The sequence below is a fragment of the Epinephelus moara genome, chromosome 6 (assembly GCF_006386435.1).
Source record: "Epinephelus moara isolate mb chromosome 6, YSFRI_EMoa_1.0, whole genome shotgun sequence".
Lineage (NCBI taxonomy): Eukaryota > Metazoa > Chordata > Actinopteri > Perciformes > Serranidae > Epinephelus > Epinephelus moara.
The window spans coordinates 23,819,960-23,838,924 of NC_065511.1; the positions used below are offsets into that span (position 1 = coordinate 23,819,960).

The 18,965-nt window shown below is 41.0% G+C and overlaps 1 protein-coding gene across 1 annotated transcript in view; it reads left to right on the forward strand.

The window, feature by feature from the left end:
* The first annotated feature begins 3,801 nt into the window (after positions 1-3,801).
* Positions 3,802-18,965, forward strand: part of si:dkey-199f5.8 (beta-1,4-galactosyltransferase 3) — a 28,291-nt gene continuing 13,127 nt past the window's right edge. The window contains exons 1-2 of the mRNA XM_050046579.1: positions 3,802-3,960; positions 17,239-18,639. Of these exons, the coding sequence (XP_049902536.1) occupies positions 18,366-18,639 (274 nt within the window). The 5' untranslated portion in view covers positions 3,802-3,960; positions 17,239-18,365. The remainder of the gene's footprint in view (positions 3,961-17,238; positions 18,640-18,965) is intronic.

The window sequence follows — 18,965 nt, forward strand, 5'->3', positions numbered from 1 at the left end:
TATAGCACCCAAGCTGCAGTGTTACTACAACAAATGCACACCAAGCAGCACAGCAAATATGACCACAGTATTATGGATTTCATTGACGGGTTAAGGATCAAAGTCCCTTCAGGAATAGCTTGACTTTTATATAGTACATTTAATTCAATTAAAATAAGGAGAGATTCTAAGTTTCAATTGTACATCCCAAACTATAAAGTAGATTAAAACAAAGGCTGGGGAGTGATGAAAAACTGTGAACCCCCCTGAATATGACTTAATGTAGAAATCACAGTGGAAATCAAAAGTAGTGGTACCCACATGTGTTTCACTTGGTCTCTGGTAGGAAGGCTGTAAGTGACCTGGTCAAAATAATAGGGACAGAGCTGCAGGGTTACCAGTTCTGGCCAGAGAGTCATCCTGGCAAAAAGGTGATCCAGCCTGTGGTTTTGTCCGTAGTACTGTCCAGGGAAGAGTCTACACCACAAGGCTGACACCAAAGCATCCATGCTGGTTTGAGCTGCTGAGGGCCTGAGATGAAACAACTTGTACACAGGTGGTTGGACAGCCATTTTGCTAAATCTGTCCCAACAAAAACATAGGCAAGATCAAAATCAAGTGTACCGACAACCACAAGTGGTTAGTATTTTTTTGTATTTTTGAATATAATATACATTATTTGTTAGGCTTTTCTTAAGTCAGAACTTAAAATTTCCCTCTGGTATGTATAATCAGAGGAGGAAGAAGTACTCAGATCTTTCACTGAAGTAAAAAGCAGCACTACTCTGTAAAAATATAGTAAAGTACTAAAAGTTAAAGTAGTTATTAAGCAGGATGGCCCATTTCAGAAAAACATTTTCTATTATTGGATTATAATTGTTGATGCATTCATGTTTACGTTTTGCTCCAAAGTCACCTAACTAGTACCTTAAGCTATCAAATAAATGAGGTGAAGTAAAAAATAAAAGATACTCATTTGAATTGCAGTAGAGTAAAAGTATAATGTAGCAAACAATTGCAAATACTTCCGTAAAGCAAGTGTAAATAAGTACAGTATACTTGAGTATATGTACTTAGTTTCTTTCCACCACTGATTATGACCAGTGAAATTAATTAATCAAAAGTAAATGGCTGTACTTACCTTAAGAATGAAATGTAATCTCTTGTATGAGATGTGAAATATTTGTTTTCTTTTGGGGTTTCTCTGTCCTGTTCTAGAACATGTGGCTTTATTTAAACACTGTCAATAATGATGACTTCATAAATGCACAAATACAAGTGCCATTTGATAGCACTTTTGTTAATCATCATGTTGCAGGATAACCTATTGTGGTGACACTGTCTAATGAAGCATGAACAGCTAAATTTTAAGGCAGCGGTGTCAAACTCATGTTAGTTCATAGGCCACATTCAGGCTGACTTGATCACAGGTGGGCTGGAGCCATAAAACTTTTGCCTAATATCCTATAAATAGCTCCAAATTGTTTAAAGAAGTACATTTTTAAAAAACGCTAATCAATTTACAAAACAGATGACTGTGATGTCTTCAGAAGAATAAATGCAATTTCAATAATATTTCTCAGTTGTTCCACAGTCAGTCTGCTATTCACAGTCATTACATATGCATTAATCCATACATTTCTACTTGTGTGTAGTAATCCTTACAACACCACACCAAACTAAAGTGAAAGAAAATAAATGTATTATTGGCATTTTACATGAAGAAAATGACTCAATGTTTAACTTGCTCCTGAAACCTGGCACCGATTAGCCTTCACAAGTGCATCACTATTAGGTGTGCAAGGTCATCCAGTGGGTCGGATTGGACCCTTTAGCAGGCCAGTTCTGGCCCTTGGGCTGTATATTTGACACCCCTGGTTTATGGCGTAGTCCGCTTTTGTTTGTTGTAAGATTTGTAGAGATGGAAGTTATTTGTTCTGTTATTTTTACCTTGTTTAAAGTCACATTCTGGGTAATAAGCCATAAAGTACACAAACTATGTGGCACAGCTATTCAAGGCGTGTTTGCTGCTGTCTCATTTTTCATTTCTCAAGGATTTTCCCGGGTTAAGACGGATCATGTTTTGGCTTTAAAGTCTCAGGTCATATTAAGTCTTCAGGCTGTCTCAAATAAAGTCTTTAAAGTCAGCCAGTAAGTCTAAAGTCCTCATTTTCACCTGTTTTACAGGCTCAATATATTTGCTTTTTACCATAGCTATGTAATAACCTCCCTTTACTGTTAAGGGCTTCATTTTTATGACTCTTTATCTAAAGTTTGTTGGCTTTGCAGGTGGTGTAGTGGAAGTGTAGATTTTAGCTTATGAGGTATGTGTGGGAAGAAGGAAGTAGGCACACTCTCCTTGATATTACAGTGGCTTTTTGGCTGATAAGTGGGCATAATGTAAATGGTTGGGAAAGGGGTAGATATATCCCATATACAGCAGGGAAAATAAGTATTGAACACGTCACAATTTTTCTCAGTAAACATATTTCTAAAGGTGCTACTGACATGAAATTTTCACCAGATGTTGGTAACAACCCAAGTAATCCATATATACAATGAAACCAAAACGAATAAGTTCAGACATTAAGTTTTGTGTAATAATGTGAAATGACACAGGGAAAAAGTATCAAACACGCTTACTGAAATTTATTTAATAATTCGTACAAAAGCCTTTGTTGGTAATGACAGCTTCAAGATGCCTCCTGTATGGAGAAACAAGTTGCATGCATTGCTCAGGTGTGATTTTGACCCATTCTTCCACACAGTCTTCAAATCTTCTTCATGAACTCTAAACTGTAGTTCTTTCCATAGATGTTCAATTGGATTCAAGTCAGCTGATTGGATGGGCCATTCTAGCAGCTTTGTTTTCTTTCTCTATATGGACAAATGGCACTGCACATCACCCCAAAAACACCATACCAACAGTGAAGTTTGGAGGTGGCAACATCATAGTGTGGGGCTGTTTTTCAGCATACGGTACTAGCAAACTTAATATAATTGAAGAAAGGATGAATGGAAAAATGTACCAAGACATTCTTGATAAAAAAAAAAAATCTGCTGCCATCTATCAGGATGATGAAGACGAAACGAGGGTGGACATTTCAGCAAGACAATGATATCAAACACACGGCCGAGGAAACTCTCAACTGGTTTCGGAGAAAGAAAATAGAGCTGCTAGAATGGCCCATCCAATCAGCTGACTTGAATCCAATTGAAAATCTATGGAAAGACCTAAAGATCGGAGTTCATGAAGAGGCCCACGGTACCTTCAAGGTTTGAAGACTGTTTGCACCTGAGCAATACATGCCACTAGTTTCTCCATACAGGAGGCGTCTTGAAGCTGTCATTACCAACAAAGGTTGTAAGAAGCATTAAATAAATTTAAGTAAGCGTATTCAATACTTTATAACAGTGTCATTTCACATTATTACACATAACTTAATTTCTGAGGTTATTTGTTTTGGTTTCTTTGTATGAATTGATTACTTGGGTAGTTACCAACGTCTGGTGAAAATTTCACGTCAATAGCACCTTTAGAGATATGTTTACAGAGAAAATGGGTTGTCAGAGTCACTGTGGAATATATGGGCCTAACACTACCCACTGATGTTATCTTATAGACGGAAGTTATACCGCTTATTAAAGTAGTACCACCACAGCTGAGCCCATGGAAAAAGATTACAGTGGCAGAGCCACTACCACTGCAATTAACTATGAGAATGCGAATATTATTTGCTAATAATTTTCTCGTGAGGAGAAAGCGAAATTTGAGCTCTTTAGGTGCTTAGTGTAATTTGGGGTTTCCAGTGAAGGGGAGGGGAAAACGGCTGTGCGACACTGACTGTGCTCATTCGCTCTCAGAGACCACAGAGCATCAACTTCAAAACATATCGGAAATACGGAGGAGGGAGGGTACTGCCATGGATATCGACGTGTCATAGCTCCTCAACCTGCCAATGGATTAAAACAGCACATCTGGTAAGACTAAAACAGTTAAATACGTGGCTTAAAGAAACCAAAAAGCAGAACCGTGTGTGTGACTGCTAGCTAGCTAGCCAGCTAACTAACGCCAGTTCACCCGCAGCCGCTAGCTCGGCTCGGCTTGGCTCGTCTACCCCGAGACACAGCTGGCGAGGAACAGTCATAGCGAAGTTTGGGTGAGAACAGTTTCCACCGCTGTGTTAAAAGGATTATGTGTCTTTAAAGTGTGGTATGTTATCTTCTAGTTTGGGTAAACGTGTTCATGTTGGTCACGCGACAGTTGAAAGATAGTTAGCTTCACTTAAAAGTAAGAGCCGTTACAAAACACTGCGATGTATAGCGTTAACGTGCGGTTTAAACGTGTGGCAGAAACAATGGAAGACACACGATTTCTCTGGGTTTATTCAAAGTGTGTTTTATTGATCTGGAGTCTCGAGTAGCTTCACAGCCAACATTGTTAAAGCCAATGTGAGTTGGTCAGCTCAAATTACGTCACTCCCCAAAATGTTTTCACAACTTTTAGCTAACGCGACCACTTAAAAGTTCGCTCGCCTCTCACGTAAACGTTAGCTAATTCCCGTGTCACTGCGAGAAGCTAAATGACGACACAGTCAAAAGTTTCGTAGTAACTTTATTGACAAGTGCAGTTGGCACACCAATCCGTGTATTAATAGCTAACTAACGTAACTCACGAGATAGCCAAAGCTGGTGACGGTCACTGTTGAAATATCAGTGTCGAAGATACTCATCGATTTCGCCATTTCATGCTTATTAAGTCACTTGACTCAAAGCTGAAACGGGTTTCACAGGCTGGCTCTTACATCTCTATTCATTTCCCTATGATTTCATGTAAACACTCCTCAGCAGAACAAAAGGTTCTGCATGGCGGCCCCCTCCCCCCCAACTGTCAGATCGATTGAGTCAATACTTGAGGAATGAAAGGACCAGTGCAGAAAGACTGATCTTTAATTTTCCACTAGTAGATGGACCAGTAGTTTAACCTATTGACCACCGGGATGTTATCTTTGTGGAAATAAATGTGACACACATATTCTGTGTGATCAGTGTGATTCACTCTGTACACACACACACACACACACACAGTCTGCGTCTCCCTCTGTGTGAATATAATGTGTCAGGAGGAAGTTAAATACTGCACATACATACCTATAAAGCAACTGTTAGGCTTATCGGTCCTAAATAATAGGACTCCAACTAGGTAAGGATTAAAACAGGCTACATCTGTGACATGAATAGAATTTTATCACAAAACATGTTTTTGAAACTTTTTTGTCATAAATTACAAACGCGCACATTAACAGTCGTAGTTATTGAGTTAGTATCAATAGCTTAGATGTAAAAGTAAATATGTTGGTCCATTTTAAAAGGAATAGTAAGCACTAATTTAGCTGTAAATGCACCTATCCATTTGCAATCTCCTCTTCTGACATCTGTATGTTTTCTGTCTCTGTTACGTAATTGTTGGCAGAGAATAAAGGTTCCTCTCTGCACATGACCACTGACAGGTATTGAGGGTAATGAGGTTGGTTGTGATAATATAATCCTGTTGTGTAATATCTAAAGTGAGGTTTTTTTTTATCATGATGTAGTTTTTCAATCATAGGTCTTTCCTGACAGACCATAGCATCTACTCCAGTTTAGACTGGGCTAAATGTTGTGTACTTAGGTTTGCCAATATGATGTTAAGCTTAAAATGCAACTCTCTTAAATAATATCTGTTATACCTCAAAGTTTTAGTTGTTGGTATCAGCTGTCAGACTCTTTTATGTCAGTTTTAACCACCTTTGTTCTTTTTCATCTTTCTGCATGAGATAGCAGCTATTCTGGCAGTCCCTTTAGGCCTGGTTGCTCTCAGTACAAGGCTGTTTTATTTTGTTTAAGTAGGCAAAATGGTACAGGATCTGTGGTGTCAACTGTCCTTTTTCTTGTGTAACTTGTTGCTCCAGTTATGTTTTGGGTTTTCTAGCCACATGGGGGTTTCCTTACCTCCACGGTTGCCATTACAAAGTTTGCAACCCACTGCGAGCTACTGTGATTTGATAAGTGGCTATCCCTCGTGGGTTGGCTATAGCTGGAGGTGAACACTACACTATGGAAACAGCATGCGCAACCAAAGGCAGAAAGACGAGAAGAAAAAGTGGGAGGAAGGAGAGTGATGATGTGTTGTTTCCACCCTCTCCTCAGCAGTCTGTCCCAGCAGAGTCGGACTCAAGGGAACAGCCATAGAGACATGTACCAGCTGCACCCTTGATGAATGGCCAGGGCTTAGGATGGGTTGCCATGACAAGGACGCTGGCACTCGTTTTCATGCAGACACCTCCTTTCTCAGGGCATGTTTGCACATTATTTCATTGCCTGGTCTTGCTTGGTTGGTGCTTGAGAGAACAGGGCTTGCTTGCGTTTACAGAATCTGAAAAACGCTTTTATCTTGAGTCTGTTGTACAAGACTTACTGTGGTTTGTGTAAGGAATATTTCCCTAATGTTGTGGCAGCCTAGTAAAGAAAGATGATGCTGTTGTGTAAGCGCTATTTACGTCTGCTGACCACATCTGTCCGTATCAGTTTCACTTCTGTGTGCAGTGTTAAACACCAATTCCTAAAATTGTTGAAATACTCGTTTTAAGAATGGCATAGACCAGTTGTCCAGCTGTTTGAATGCAGCAGGCATGTCATGTATTGCTGTTTTTGTAAATGTAGCCCCAAAACTGGAGCCCCTTAAAACCCATCATGAGGAATTTAACCTTGTTGTCTCGAGCTAAGGTCTGTTTAAGAGAAACTGATAACATAATGACATCATTAATTATTAATTAATGGTTACGCCACTGTCCATTTCTGTGCACATTCCTAATGGGGATTTAGTATTTCAGCACAATAAAAATAAATCGCAAAGTCTCTTAATATGTTCAGTGTCTGTCTGTACAACTTGCAGTAGATGTTGTAGAGAGTGTGACACAATAATGATGGTTGCCAGTAAAAAAGTGCACTGAGGACAAGGTTAAATCTCCAGGGGGAGTTAATGCAGTCATTTTAGACTTTGTACCACAGTTCTGCTCTGAAGCTCTGAGCTTAAACCAGTTTGATTTAATGCAAATCAGCTAGCTGGCATTTTTCATTATGATGCATGGCAATCAAAGTAGCCTAGTAGTATCAGCACCCTGTGCCGACTGTTTCATTGTGCAAAATCCAGTTTACTGCCGAGCAGAGCGCGGCAACATGAAGGAGATCAAACTTTTGTAGAGATAAGAAGGGAAAGAGTGGTGCGCGTTGTGTTTGTAGAAGACCTAAAAGACCTCAGCTTAGGAAATATGTTATAAATGCACTTGATCCAACTTGTGCCGTAACATTACATTAATAATGCCATCTAACAAAGCCATGCAAGTACAGCAGCGCAAACTGAATTTGTTCCATTTTTTGCCAAGGTAAACCAGGAGAATATCGTTTTATTTTATTGGCAATTTCGTTCTTGCTCTCACTGAACTATTGAATGTTTTTGTAGTGTTCTCTGGTCAACTTGTCTGCACTGGCTCTAAAACAAGTAGGAATGCACAGATTGTTAAATTCTGGGCCATTACTGATGGTTAAAATAACAACTTGGCCGCTAGGAGAGACCAGTGTTTTTGTTGTTTATTTTGTTTTTGTTTTTGTTGTTGGGGAAACAACAAAATCTTCATTATTAAAAAAACAACTGTTTCAAAGTCATTCAGCCCATCATTACACCATCTTTGAATAAGCACAAATTAAGTCGTACAAATTTGTGATATTTTTTTAATATAACCTTTCACATGAAAAAAAGTATTTTTACTTTATATAAATAATTCCATCTCTAAGAATTATTTTATATTACTGTGAACACATCAACAATTTGTCCTTCAAACAACTCTAATTATTGAAGTTTCTCACCAAAAACGTAATTTTTTAAAAGTTTACATTGAAACACACCATGATAACGTAACAGCTAATGTTAAGTAGCTCTCCTCCTGCAGATATTGGCACAAATCAGGGGAAAAAAGGATGCATCCAGTGACATTGATAGTAGGTTTACTGCATTCCCTCTCCTGAAGGCATCCAGGGCAAGATCTCTGTTTGTCCCAAACATAGTTTCAGTTGTCAAAGGGACAACATTAGCCTCAAGTCCTGCTTCTTAGCCTGTACAAAATCAGTGTGACCCAACAGAAAAACCATCAGTGAATGTCTTTTTTTGTTTGTTTGGGGTGTTTTTTTTTTTGCTGAGAGGCTGATAGCAGTCAACAAGGTGAATATTGTCCCATACTGATGTTAAGCCAATAAATGCATTCCTAAAAATAAGCCCTCTCTGAAATCGCAGGTAGCATTAATAGTTCACTGTATGATGTTTACTTGGATATGAAATGTGGTATAATTCCTTCAAACCATACCATAACGTTACCACTTTGAACTGTGTTTTTATGCTTGGTCCTGATTTGCTTGAGTCCACTTGCTACATTGCTGGTATGTTACAGCTCATAGAGCACCGATTAGAAAATCGATCAGTCCATTGGTACCCATTTATCACTGATAATGCTCAATCAGTAACATTTGTTTCACTTTAATTTGGCCAAAAACTAATGTTAGAAATAAACAGAGTGGTAAAATAGAGTGGTAAAATAAATGCATTGTAAACTTACACAATTAATCATTTTCTGCTAGCCCTCCTCTTTCGTCTTAATTGAAACAACAGTGTTGTTTTTTGTTGTAATAATTTTTTCAAATATTCATCAAAGGCAGTGTGGAGATAGGAGAAACTTCTAGAAGGACAATCATCACTGTAACACTCCACCAATCTGGGCTTTAAAGCAGAGTGGCCAAAGGGAAGCCCTGTCTCATTAAAAGACACAAGAAAGCTCACTTGGAGTTTGCAAAACAGCACCCAAAGGACTCTCTGACTATGAGAAACAAGACTCTCTTGTCCGATGGAACCAAGATTTAACTGTTTGGTCTCATTTTTAATTGTCATGTCCAGAGGATATCAGGCATTGGGCATCACGTGCCCATACCAACCCAAGGATGAAGCATGGTGGTGACAGCGTCCTCTCCTAGTGATGAAATTCTGAGAAAATCTTAGTGTTTCCCACAGAATTAGCCTTCTATCAGCAAACTGATCACACTAATTATGACAGCACTTTCACAGTCTCATATTGTAAAGCAGTTCATTTCATTTCCACTGGATGTCCACACCTTGTAGGTTCACAAAAGGGCATATCTGTGACAACCAATCACACCTTTTAAAAGAAAGCATAATACCGAGCAGTGGGGTCAACCACACCTCCTGAGTAAGGTAAAAGTTTTTGTCCCTTTCTTGCTGAGAATTACTCTTAGAATTTTCCTAAATCATTCCTTAGCTAGGACTCCTGGCTATAATTTTTTAGGCTAAGTTTGGAGCTCTGAGTATTCTCAGAATGTTTGAAAATACGACCCCTTGGCCCTATTTATAAAGCTTCCTAGGACAAGGAGTTGCTTCTGATGATGCAATTCAAGGAAAACTCTTACATTACAATGTTTTGTCAAGAATCTGCCCTTACTGTTAAGACCAGATCCTGATAAAGATAAAAGTTATTCACAAAGCATGTCAGCCCGTAGGAGAGCTCCTAAGATGAAAAACTGTAGGAGTAGGCAGGAGGACTTAAGAGGTTGATGAGTTTCTTTAGCAGAGGAGAATATGGCAGAAAGACAACGAGGTAGGAGAAATAATGCTGAATGACAGGGAGTTAATGAAACGCTACAGATTAGAACATGCAGGGATAATGTTTGTGGCCGATCTCATTAGAGATACACTGATATCTTCCACCCAAGCAATAGCAGAAGAAGTGATTCAGGAAACATTTCAGTGCAATTCTAAGCAAGGAAGGGACAGAAACATTCACCTTAGTGAGGAGCTGTGGTTGACCCTTTTGCTAGGTGTGATGCATACTTTAAAAAGGTGTGTTTGGTAACCTTTTTGTGAACATGTAAGGTGTGGACATCCTGTAAATGTTGAGACAAACACTTGGTGGTGGTTGTGCCACCTCTCCGGAACACTGCTCCAGGTGTGGGAGAGCATGTATGCCCCCTCGTCACCGGCGGGCGGACAGCAGGTGGTGTGATCATTCTGTCAAAGCTGACAGGATGGTCACGCCTTACTAATATCAGCTGATTGACAGATCAGTGTCACAACCACCACCAAGTGACACTTCTGAGGAAGGCGGAAGTTTCCACCGAAACATGTCAAGGTATGTAACATCCTAACACATGTCTGAGGTAAAAGAACAACTAAAGTCATTATCAGAAACTGAAGACATAATGAACACCATTGATATCACTGCTGTACAGTTGCATTTTTCCAGTTCTCAAATATCTTAGTGTTGTGGTCACTTTATTTCTGGAGTTATAGTGTTATTGGCTTGGGTGGGAGCCTCTTAAAAGTCTCTCCCTTCTCCTAACATTGTACACCCTAGGAGGTCTCTTAAGGACCAGGATTTAGTCTTAACTTTAAGGGAAAATTCTAAGAAAACATCATAATGCTAAGATTTTTTTCCTAGAATTCCATCACTTGGAGGAACTCCTTACATTGTGAGTGCTTTGGAAAAATCACTTTCAGAATATCTCTGAGCAAGAAAGGGATAGAAACTGAAACCTTAGTGAGGAGGTGTGGTGGATCCCATTGCCAGGTATGATGCCTTGTAATGGCCCTCCTGCTTTAGCAGGGCCTGCTAGGTGTGTTTTCCCCTTTCTTTGTCTGTCCGTGTTTTGTTGCAGGTCCCTGGTAGGTGGAGTTTAGAAGTGCAAGTGGGAGCCCCTGGTCTGTCTCTCAGGGGTAGCTTATTTAAGACCTGGCTGTTCCAGTCCCCTCTGTCAGCACCATCCTCTTGTTTGGTTGGCTTCTTTGTTAGTAATTTTGCACAACAACGTTCATTCATCACTCACTCACTCACTCATGCATCTGCTGACACTTTGATAACACTGATTAACACACCTCATGACTGTGTGTGTCCTGTCTTGTGTCATGGTTTAGGAGCCGCGTTGTTACATGCATTCATAAAAGGGTGTGTGATTGGTTGCCCGTTTTTGAGCCAGCAAGGTGTGGACACCCAGTGAGAATGAAAGGAACTTCGTCACAATATGAGACTGTTAAAGTTCTGTAATTGTTAGTGCAATCACTCAGCCTGTGTAAAGCTGAGACAGATACAAGTCATCACTGCTGCACTGTTGACAAATATGTTAGTGCTGTGATCACTTTAATTTCTGGCATTATTGCATTGGATGGGAAATGTGAGTGCTTTTCTAATAAGATTGACCACAAACATTATCCCTGCAAGATCGAATCTGTAACGTTTCATTACCTCACTGTCATATTTCTGCTACCTCTTTGCAGTGTTCAACATAACATTTTTTCCCACTGGCCCCCCGGGCCAGTAGTTCAGAGGTTCACTGGCCCCTTGTATATTCTTATTGGCCCAAGTAAAAAAAGAGAGAGAGAAAAAATGTCTATAAAACTTAATTTCATTTCATTTCATTTCATTTAACTCCATTATACCTCACCGTAGTGCGTGATGGTATATACAGCAGTCCTCACAGAAGCTGATGTATGATGTCACAGCCTCTGTGTACTCATCCAGACTATTGGTGGCGGTCCTGAAAACACCCCAGTCAGTAGTGTCCAAACACGCCTGGAGACCCTCTACAGCATCACTGCTCCACTTCTTAGATTACCTCTCAACAGGTTTACAGAGCTTTAACTTCTGCCTGTATGAGGGAATCAGGTGGACGGTGGCGTGGTCAGAGTGGCCCAGTGCAGCGTGGGGGACGGTGTGATAGGCGTTGTTAACAGCTGTGTAGTGATCCAGGATATTCTTCTCTCTGTCAGATAAACTGTTTGTATTTGGGGAGTTCATGGGTGAGGTTACCTTTGTTGAAGTCACCAAGGACAATAACTTATTAAAATAATAAGTCTGGGTAAGTCCGCTCCACACACAGTATCTAGTCGGCGAGCGTGCGCAGTGCCTCCTGCACGTTGGCCTGCAGTGGGATGTAAACACCAACCAGAATGAATGAAGCAAATTCACGGGGGAGTAAAAAGGTTTGCAGTTGATGAAAAAAGATTCCAGATCAGGAGAGCAGTGCTGCTGGATCACTGTCACGTCATTACACCAGCCACTGTTTATGTAAAAACAGATACCTCCACCTTTAGTTTTGCCACAACGTTCAGTGTTACGATCCGCTCTGAAGAGTTGGAAGCCTGCCAGCTGCTGCGCAGAGTTCGGTGGCGAGCCACACAGCCACGTCTCTGTAAAGCACAAAACTGCAGATGTAGAAAAGTCTCCGTTTTTCACCATCAGTAGCTTAAGTTCATCCAGTTTATTGGTCAGCGAATGCACGTTGGAGAGAAATATACCTGGCAGCGGTGTCCACGTTGTCGTAGACGCACAAGCGCACCGGCACGTTTCCCGCTGGAGTTGTTCCCCTGACAGCCAGATATATATTAGCCTACTGAGGTACTGAGTAAGTTAGCTTCTCGGGCATGCTGAGTATAGAGTGTCTCACTGAGCTCTGACATGTGGCGCGGTTAAAAAACAAACAAACAAAAAAAGCCTTACAGCGTCACTGGCCCGAGCGGGCCTGTGACTAGTCAGTCAACTTGCCCGACATACTTTTTGATTGGCCCCAGGTCATCAGGCCATTGCTTATGTCAAACACTGCTCTTTGTCTTTCTACTATTTTCTCCTGTGCTTTAGAAACTCTTTTAAGTCCTCCAACCTATTCCTAAGTTTTTTTTTTATCTTAAGATTACTATGGTGGAGATATGTCCATGTGTGTATGACATTACATTGTGTTAAGCAGGCAGACAAATGGTATCGATGAATGAGGCCCAACATTTGTGAAATAAGGTTGTTTGGTTTGGTTTAGTAAAACTGTCTTTTTAGCAATTAATCAGGCGACCAATAATCACTCTCAATTCCAACGATTTTCACTGGATGTCCACACCTTGCAAGCTCACCAATAGGCATGTCTGTGACAACCAATCATACCTTTTAAAATAAGGCATTAACCATAGCAATGGGTTCAAACACACCTTCTGACTAAGATAAAAGATTTCCTTAATCACCTCTGAACTGGGACTCCTTGCTGGAAGTTTTTAGTTTTTAGTTGGGAGCTCTCTGAGAGTAATCTCAGACTATCTGTGATGATTACATTTTATTTTCAGTAGTGTGTTAATAAATGCACTCTGACTGTGACCGTTTATTTTAAAAGAGCACTTGTCTTTCTGCCATGCAATCTTTTTGTTGAAAGAGACCCAGGAGACTGTGCTTTGAAGTAATTTCTCCTTTTGACTGTCAGTTTTAATGCTTGCTCTTCTGTCATTTTATTGTTAGATGTGTGTTTGTTGTGTCCTGCTACCTTCATCTGTTTTCCACAGTTGGATATATCATTTTAAGAGAGATGGATAACAGGTTCTTGTAGCATGCAGGAGTCTTCTGCTGTTTTCCTGAATAAAAGCACAAAGTGAATCTGTGCAAAAGCGAGTGGGATTTGATGGACTTTCCCCCGACTAACAGTAGTTAGGGTTTAGCAGATTTAACAGGAAGGTCACACATTTAAGGCTGGAAAGCCCTCGCTCATCCTCGATAGCTTTGCACATATCGAACTGATGACCCACTCAGACAGATGTGAAGGCTTCATCCTCCTAATGCAGAACCTTGCTATGTGATTCAGTGGGGTGAAGAGGTTAAGGTCCTTATCAGGCAGTGCAGTCTAGTCTGGGTTTTGTGGCAAGCTTTTCTATCCTTTTGGTAAAACATACTTGGAGTACAAGAGTTGAGCATTCTTATCTTTCTTGTCAGTGTTTGCTGAAATGATGGTGCCTTTTTTTGCTTTACATGCGTTGGCTCTTGCCTCTGAGGACTTAAGAAATCAATAACAAGCACTTAATAGCATTTGTTTCCCTTTCTTGCAATAACACTTTGAAGAACAGCTGCCTTGAAATCAGCTGCAGACGATTTTCCATCGTAGAATAGCTTTGTAGTCAAACATGGATGGGCCACATCTCTGCTCTGTACTCTGCACATTTGATGTGAACCAGCTGTGCCTGGAATTTCTGGCTCAGATAGCCACCAACTATAAAATAAACCACGGCAGGTAATAAATGACTGTTACTGTTGAAAATATGATTTGTGCTTAAATGTCGCTGATCAGCATGAGTCCAGGGAATGAGCTGCTTTGACAGTTGGAGAGGAATAAAAAAAGGGCAGAATAAAGAGGAAAAGTGAATTAAGTATTGGTGCCAGTATAGCCTCAATAGGAATGTCTGGCTAGGTAACCCTCTTCTGTGGTTACCCTCTCTGAGACTTGGTTTGGCTGCTCGTTTATCTCCCTCTGGGGCTGTTATGACTGTCAATGGGCTGTGCACGAGTGCTATGATGTCCCTTTAGGATTTGAACAGCAGTGCATAAGCTATTACTCCCTGGATGATGATCTATATATATAACTCCCATTCTCTATGCCCCCATCCCCTCTTATATTCTTGTTGCCGCTTCATTCTAACCCCCATGCTAGCCCCGTTGGCTCCTCTTGTATTCACTCATGTGTGTGTAAGCATCCATGTGGACATACCATATATATGCAATATTAATGCCCCATGGGCAGGAAAGGAAAGGTCCCATTTGTTGGCTGTTATGTGCCATCACTCTCTTTAAAGCACACATTGTGAGGTAAAAAAAATAAATAAAAAAATAAAAAAGAGGCAAGCGGGGGTGCTGGGAACAAGACCAGAAAAGGCTCGCTTTGGTGTGCTGAAGTATGTTACGTCATGCCAAACCTGCCTCTTTTGAAATTCTAAATGTAGAAGGGGAGGATATCCGTGCAGGAGAGACAATGAAGTCAAAAGAACATAGTGTAACCAGACTATTGGCTGCTTTCCCTCTCCCCCTCCAGCTCCTCTTAGTTTGCTTTGTCCTTCTCTGTGTTTGGTTCACCCCTCAGCCCTTTAGCTAACACAGAAAGATTCGCCTCCATCTAGTCACTGGATCTCTTTTATATGCGTGTTAAGTCAGTGCCTGAGCTTTGTTGAAGGAGGTGCCTGCTGCCAAGTTCTCTCACTGTATAAGCCAGCTGAAGCACAATATGGCCCCCAAGCATTAAAGCAAACCAGACTTATCAGTTTCCCCTTTGTGAATACATAGGCCTACATATATCTCATTACAGACAAATGTGATGCTTGAATATGGGAGAATGGGAAGGGGGTGTCACAGAAAGTTTTAATTCAGTCCCTGGGGGGTTTCCTAATGCACAATGCTTAGTCGTGTATAGACTCAAACCTGCACACCACATTGATCTTATCAGCCATGTATTGTCCTTGAGAGGTTTAATCATTTGTATTTATCTAGCAAGCCTGGAAGACCATTAACCTCTTAGCAAGTCTTTGTCATTATTTAAAAAAACGATTAGTGTTTTCCAGGTCACTTTTCTTTTGTGTGTGTGTTCTGGATCACAGCTCTGAGTGGTGGAGTTAAATTTCCCTGCTGTGGGATAAATCTTTATGGCATGATCTTTATAAACCATATCCATAATCTATGGGGTTATTATAGAGGCCAGGCAAAGGGAGAGAGGTCAATCTCCCATCTGCTCACAGCTCCTCATGCAGATGAAAATCATCTGCAGCGGCAAGCAGAGGCTTTCCTCTCCTTTTTGATCCACATATCCCCTCAGAGAAAAACCTTTATCATCCTTGAACTGAAAATCCTCGCAGTCAGCTGTCAAAGCAAAACGCAGAAACACGTAAACACTACAGTTCAGTGCGCACGAGTTTGTCAGATGTCATCAGTATATCTGGGTAGTTGATCAAGTGGGCTGTGTGTTTCAGTTGTAGTTTTCTCAATTAAATGAAACATGGTTTGTAGATGTTACTATTTCCTGCCAGTTGCAATAACAATTACGGTTTACTCGCCCTCTTCAGTGAGGAAACACAGGAATGTGATGACACTGATTGACTCTGTTATTCAACAGATTCCAATTTATCATCAGTGTGATCTCTTATATAACTACATGGCTTTGCACATCTATAAACATCCATAAAAACTAGATGTCAACATAGTATGAAATATAGCAGAATAAGTGGTTGTATTTTTAAATTATCAACACTAGTATTGCTAATAATTACTGAAAACAAATTGCAACAGAGTCGAGTCATCTTTCTCTCGTTATGTTTTTTTTTTTATCTTTTTGTCTTAACTGTCTCTTTTCTCTCTTTCCTTGTCTCTCTATCTTAAGCTGTGTGAAATGTACCTGTTTCTGTAGAATGTGTCTGAAAGATGGCTGCAAATGAACGCATTGTTTTTTTCCCGTGTAATTAGCAAGACATGCTCTAAGGGCTAAAGATGTCAACACCATACTAATGATTCAGTAGGAATAAATACAACTGGCATTAAAGCTGTTCACTTTAGGGCGCATAACGTAAACATTAGTCAAGCAAAGATTAAAATGAGTAAATAAATAAAATGTGTGGTAAACAAGCCATCTGTCATCGCTGAAATGATAGGCCTTTATGACTTAAAGCTGTTAAGTCCAAGTGCATTAGGAGACATTGCAGCTCTGCATGGTTTTAGACCTTTCATTCAGCGCAATGGGTCGACTTTAACAAATATTGACTTTTGGGAATTAAATCAAAGCTGTTAAATCAGTAACTTTAAAATGCGTAGGTGACAGGTTGGAAGCTGTTCTGGTCACTGTTCTTTCTATCAGTCTCTTAGTCTCTCCACCAGTCTCGTAGCAATCAGTGGGATTAGGATTAGTGGTCTGAGGCTGGCTTCTTTAACGAGAACTAATTGATCTGCGACCGAGGATGTGTTGGACACTGCAGTAGACAGCAACAGAGCAGGTTAAGGGGTTATGCAAGGTCAGCAAACACCACATTGCTGCAGCCTGCAGAAACGGAGCCACTGAGTTAGTTGGCTCTAGAACTAGGAAGTTTAATCCACACGTTGATGCATGGCTTCTCCTCTGCCATCGGCTGTGGGCAGCAGGCCTCTCTTTGGGGAGGCATCTGCACTGGAGCCCACGCTGGGCCTGATTAGTCAAGGCTGTCCAACTGTGCTGTTGAGTCTCCATGTAAACAAACACAAACCATTTGTTGGGCCTTTATTGCACACAATCAGTCATTGTTTGTATGGGAAAAGCATTCTGCTGTAAGTACAAAATCGCTGATGTCAACAGTTTGAACCAAAGGGGTCAGTCGATGTAACTCCCTCCTCCTCTTTGTCTTTTCAGAGCTGTGGAGTGACTGGTCCAGTTCCTGTCCATCCAGTGAGCCTAGTGGCTGCCAGCGCAGTGAGCTGCGTGAAGTGTCTCAGAGCTGTGGATTGCATCATTATAGGACAATAGCAATTGGAATCAAAGCTCTCCCTCCTCCTCCTCCTCTTCCTCCATCTCCTCCCCCATTTCTTTTTCTCTCAGCCTGACTCTCCACACACACACACACACACACACAACCCTCTGACCACTCCTCCCACAGTGGTCATGGTCCACTCCCCCTGTCTCTCCAGCCAGTCAGCCAGTGAGTCGATGGAAGCTGTGTAATCCTCTGTAAAGTATAGGGCCTATACGGCTGCATATGCTCCCTTTTGTCATGGCGGCTGTTGTTGTTGCAGAGGCCTCCCTCAGGAGAGCACATGAGGGAGAACAGAAGGCAGCATAAAGCTCACAAAGGGAGGAAGAGAGAGCGAGCAAGCCAGTGAGTGAGAGACACTGACGCTGCCATTTATTTGACCGCAGGAGAATGAGCTTCACAGGGCAACGGATGGAATTCAATGGGGGTGAAACTACATGATGTGGGACTGGCATTACCGCCCCACGCCAATCACAAATTGGACCAAGAGTCAACTTTGGAGATATTTGCCACATAGTGGTCTGCAGCGAGGAATGCAGTGAAACACAGAAAAGTAGACAAGACTTTTTCTCTTGGTTTAGAGTATTTTTCTATTTTTCCTCTCCTTTGGGGTCTTTTTTCATTTACACCCTACCAGAAGTGCCTTTTTCTGTTACTTTTTGTCTATTTTTTTAATCATCTTGCTTTATATTCATACTCCAAACTGCCACAGATTATTGCATGTAACATACAGTAACTTTCACATTCAATGTGTGTTGCCATATTTTAAAGAAGGTACATAGTATATTTTACTTTGTGTGTAGGTGTTAACAGACACAACACCAGCCTCCATCAAATACACAGTTGACAATCATCACTTTTTATAATTTTTTTTTTAATTTAGTTTCTGCTCGGGGAGAGCTTATATAGTCCCAACATTAATTCACTTAGAGTAAGGTTGCGCCAGACCGTGACTTTCTGCACTGCCTCCTCTGAACCTTTGTTGGTTTGACAACACGTGGCCGTCACCATGGTCAGTATCCAATCCAAATGGCGCTACCTTTTCATGTTCTTGGGGATCCAGTTGGTAGTCATGGCACTGCTGTCCCGAGAGGGGTATCAAAAGAGGGTCTCCTACTTCATCCGCATCTTCCGCAAGCCTGACACCACTGGTCTGTCAGGCCGCAACCACTCATCAGCAGGCATCGCTGGAGGGGATGTATACGCCAATCTCTCCCACCTATCCAAAACACATGGCCATGGAGATGACATGCCCTTATGCCCCAAGAAGTCTCCTCTTATAGGTGAGTGGTCTTTCCTGTTTCTGTGCCATTCCATTGTACCTGAACAGGCTGTACTACTGAAGATAGATCACTCTTTCTTTACATGTGTAAATCTCTAAATACAACATTGTCTTATAAACAGGCATACCTGGTGATTTTCTGCAATTACATGTTGGTGTCATTCATTATCAGGGCTCGACAGTGCGAGCGTTTCACTCGCATTTGCGACTAAAAATAGGTGTGTGCGAACTGTAAAAAATATTTAGGGGCACATGTGCGCATAAAAAAATCAGCCGAAGCAGCCTATATTTTTGTCAATAAAAAAATATGATAATCTAACCGCAAAT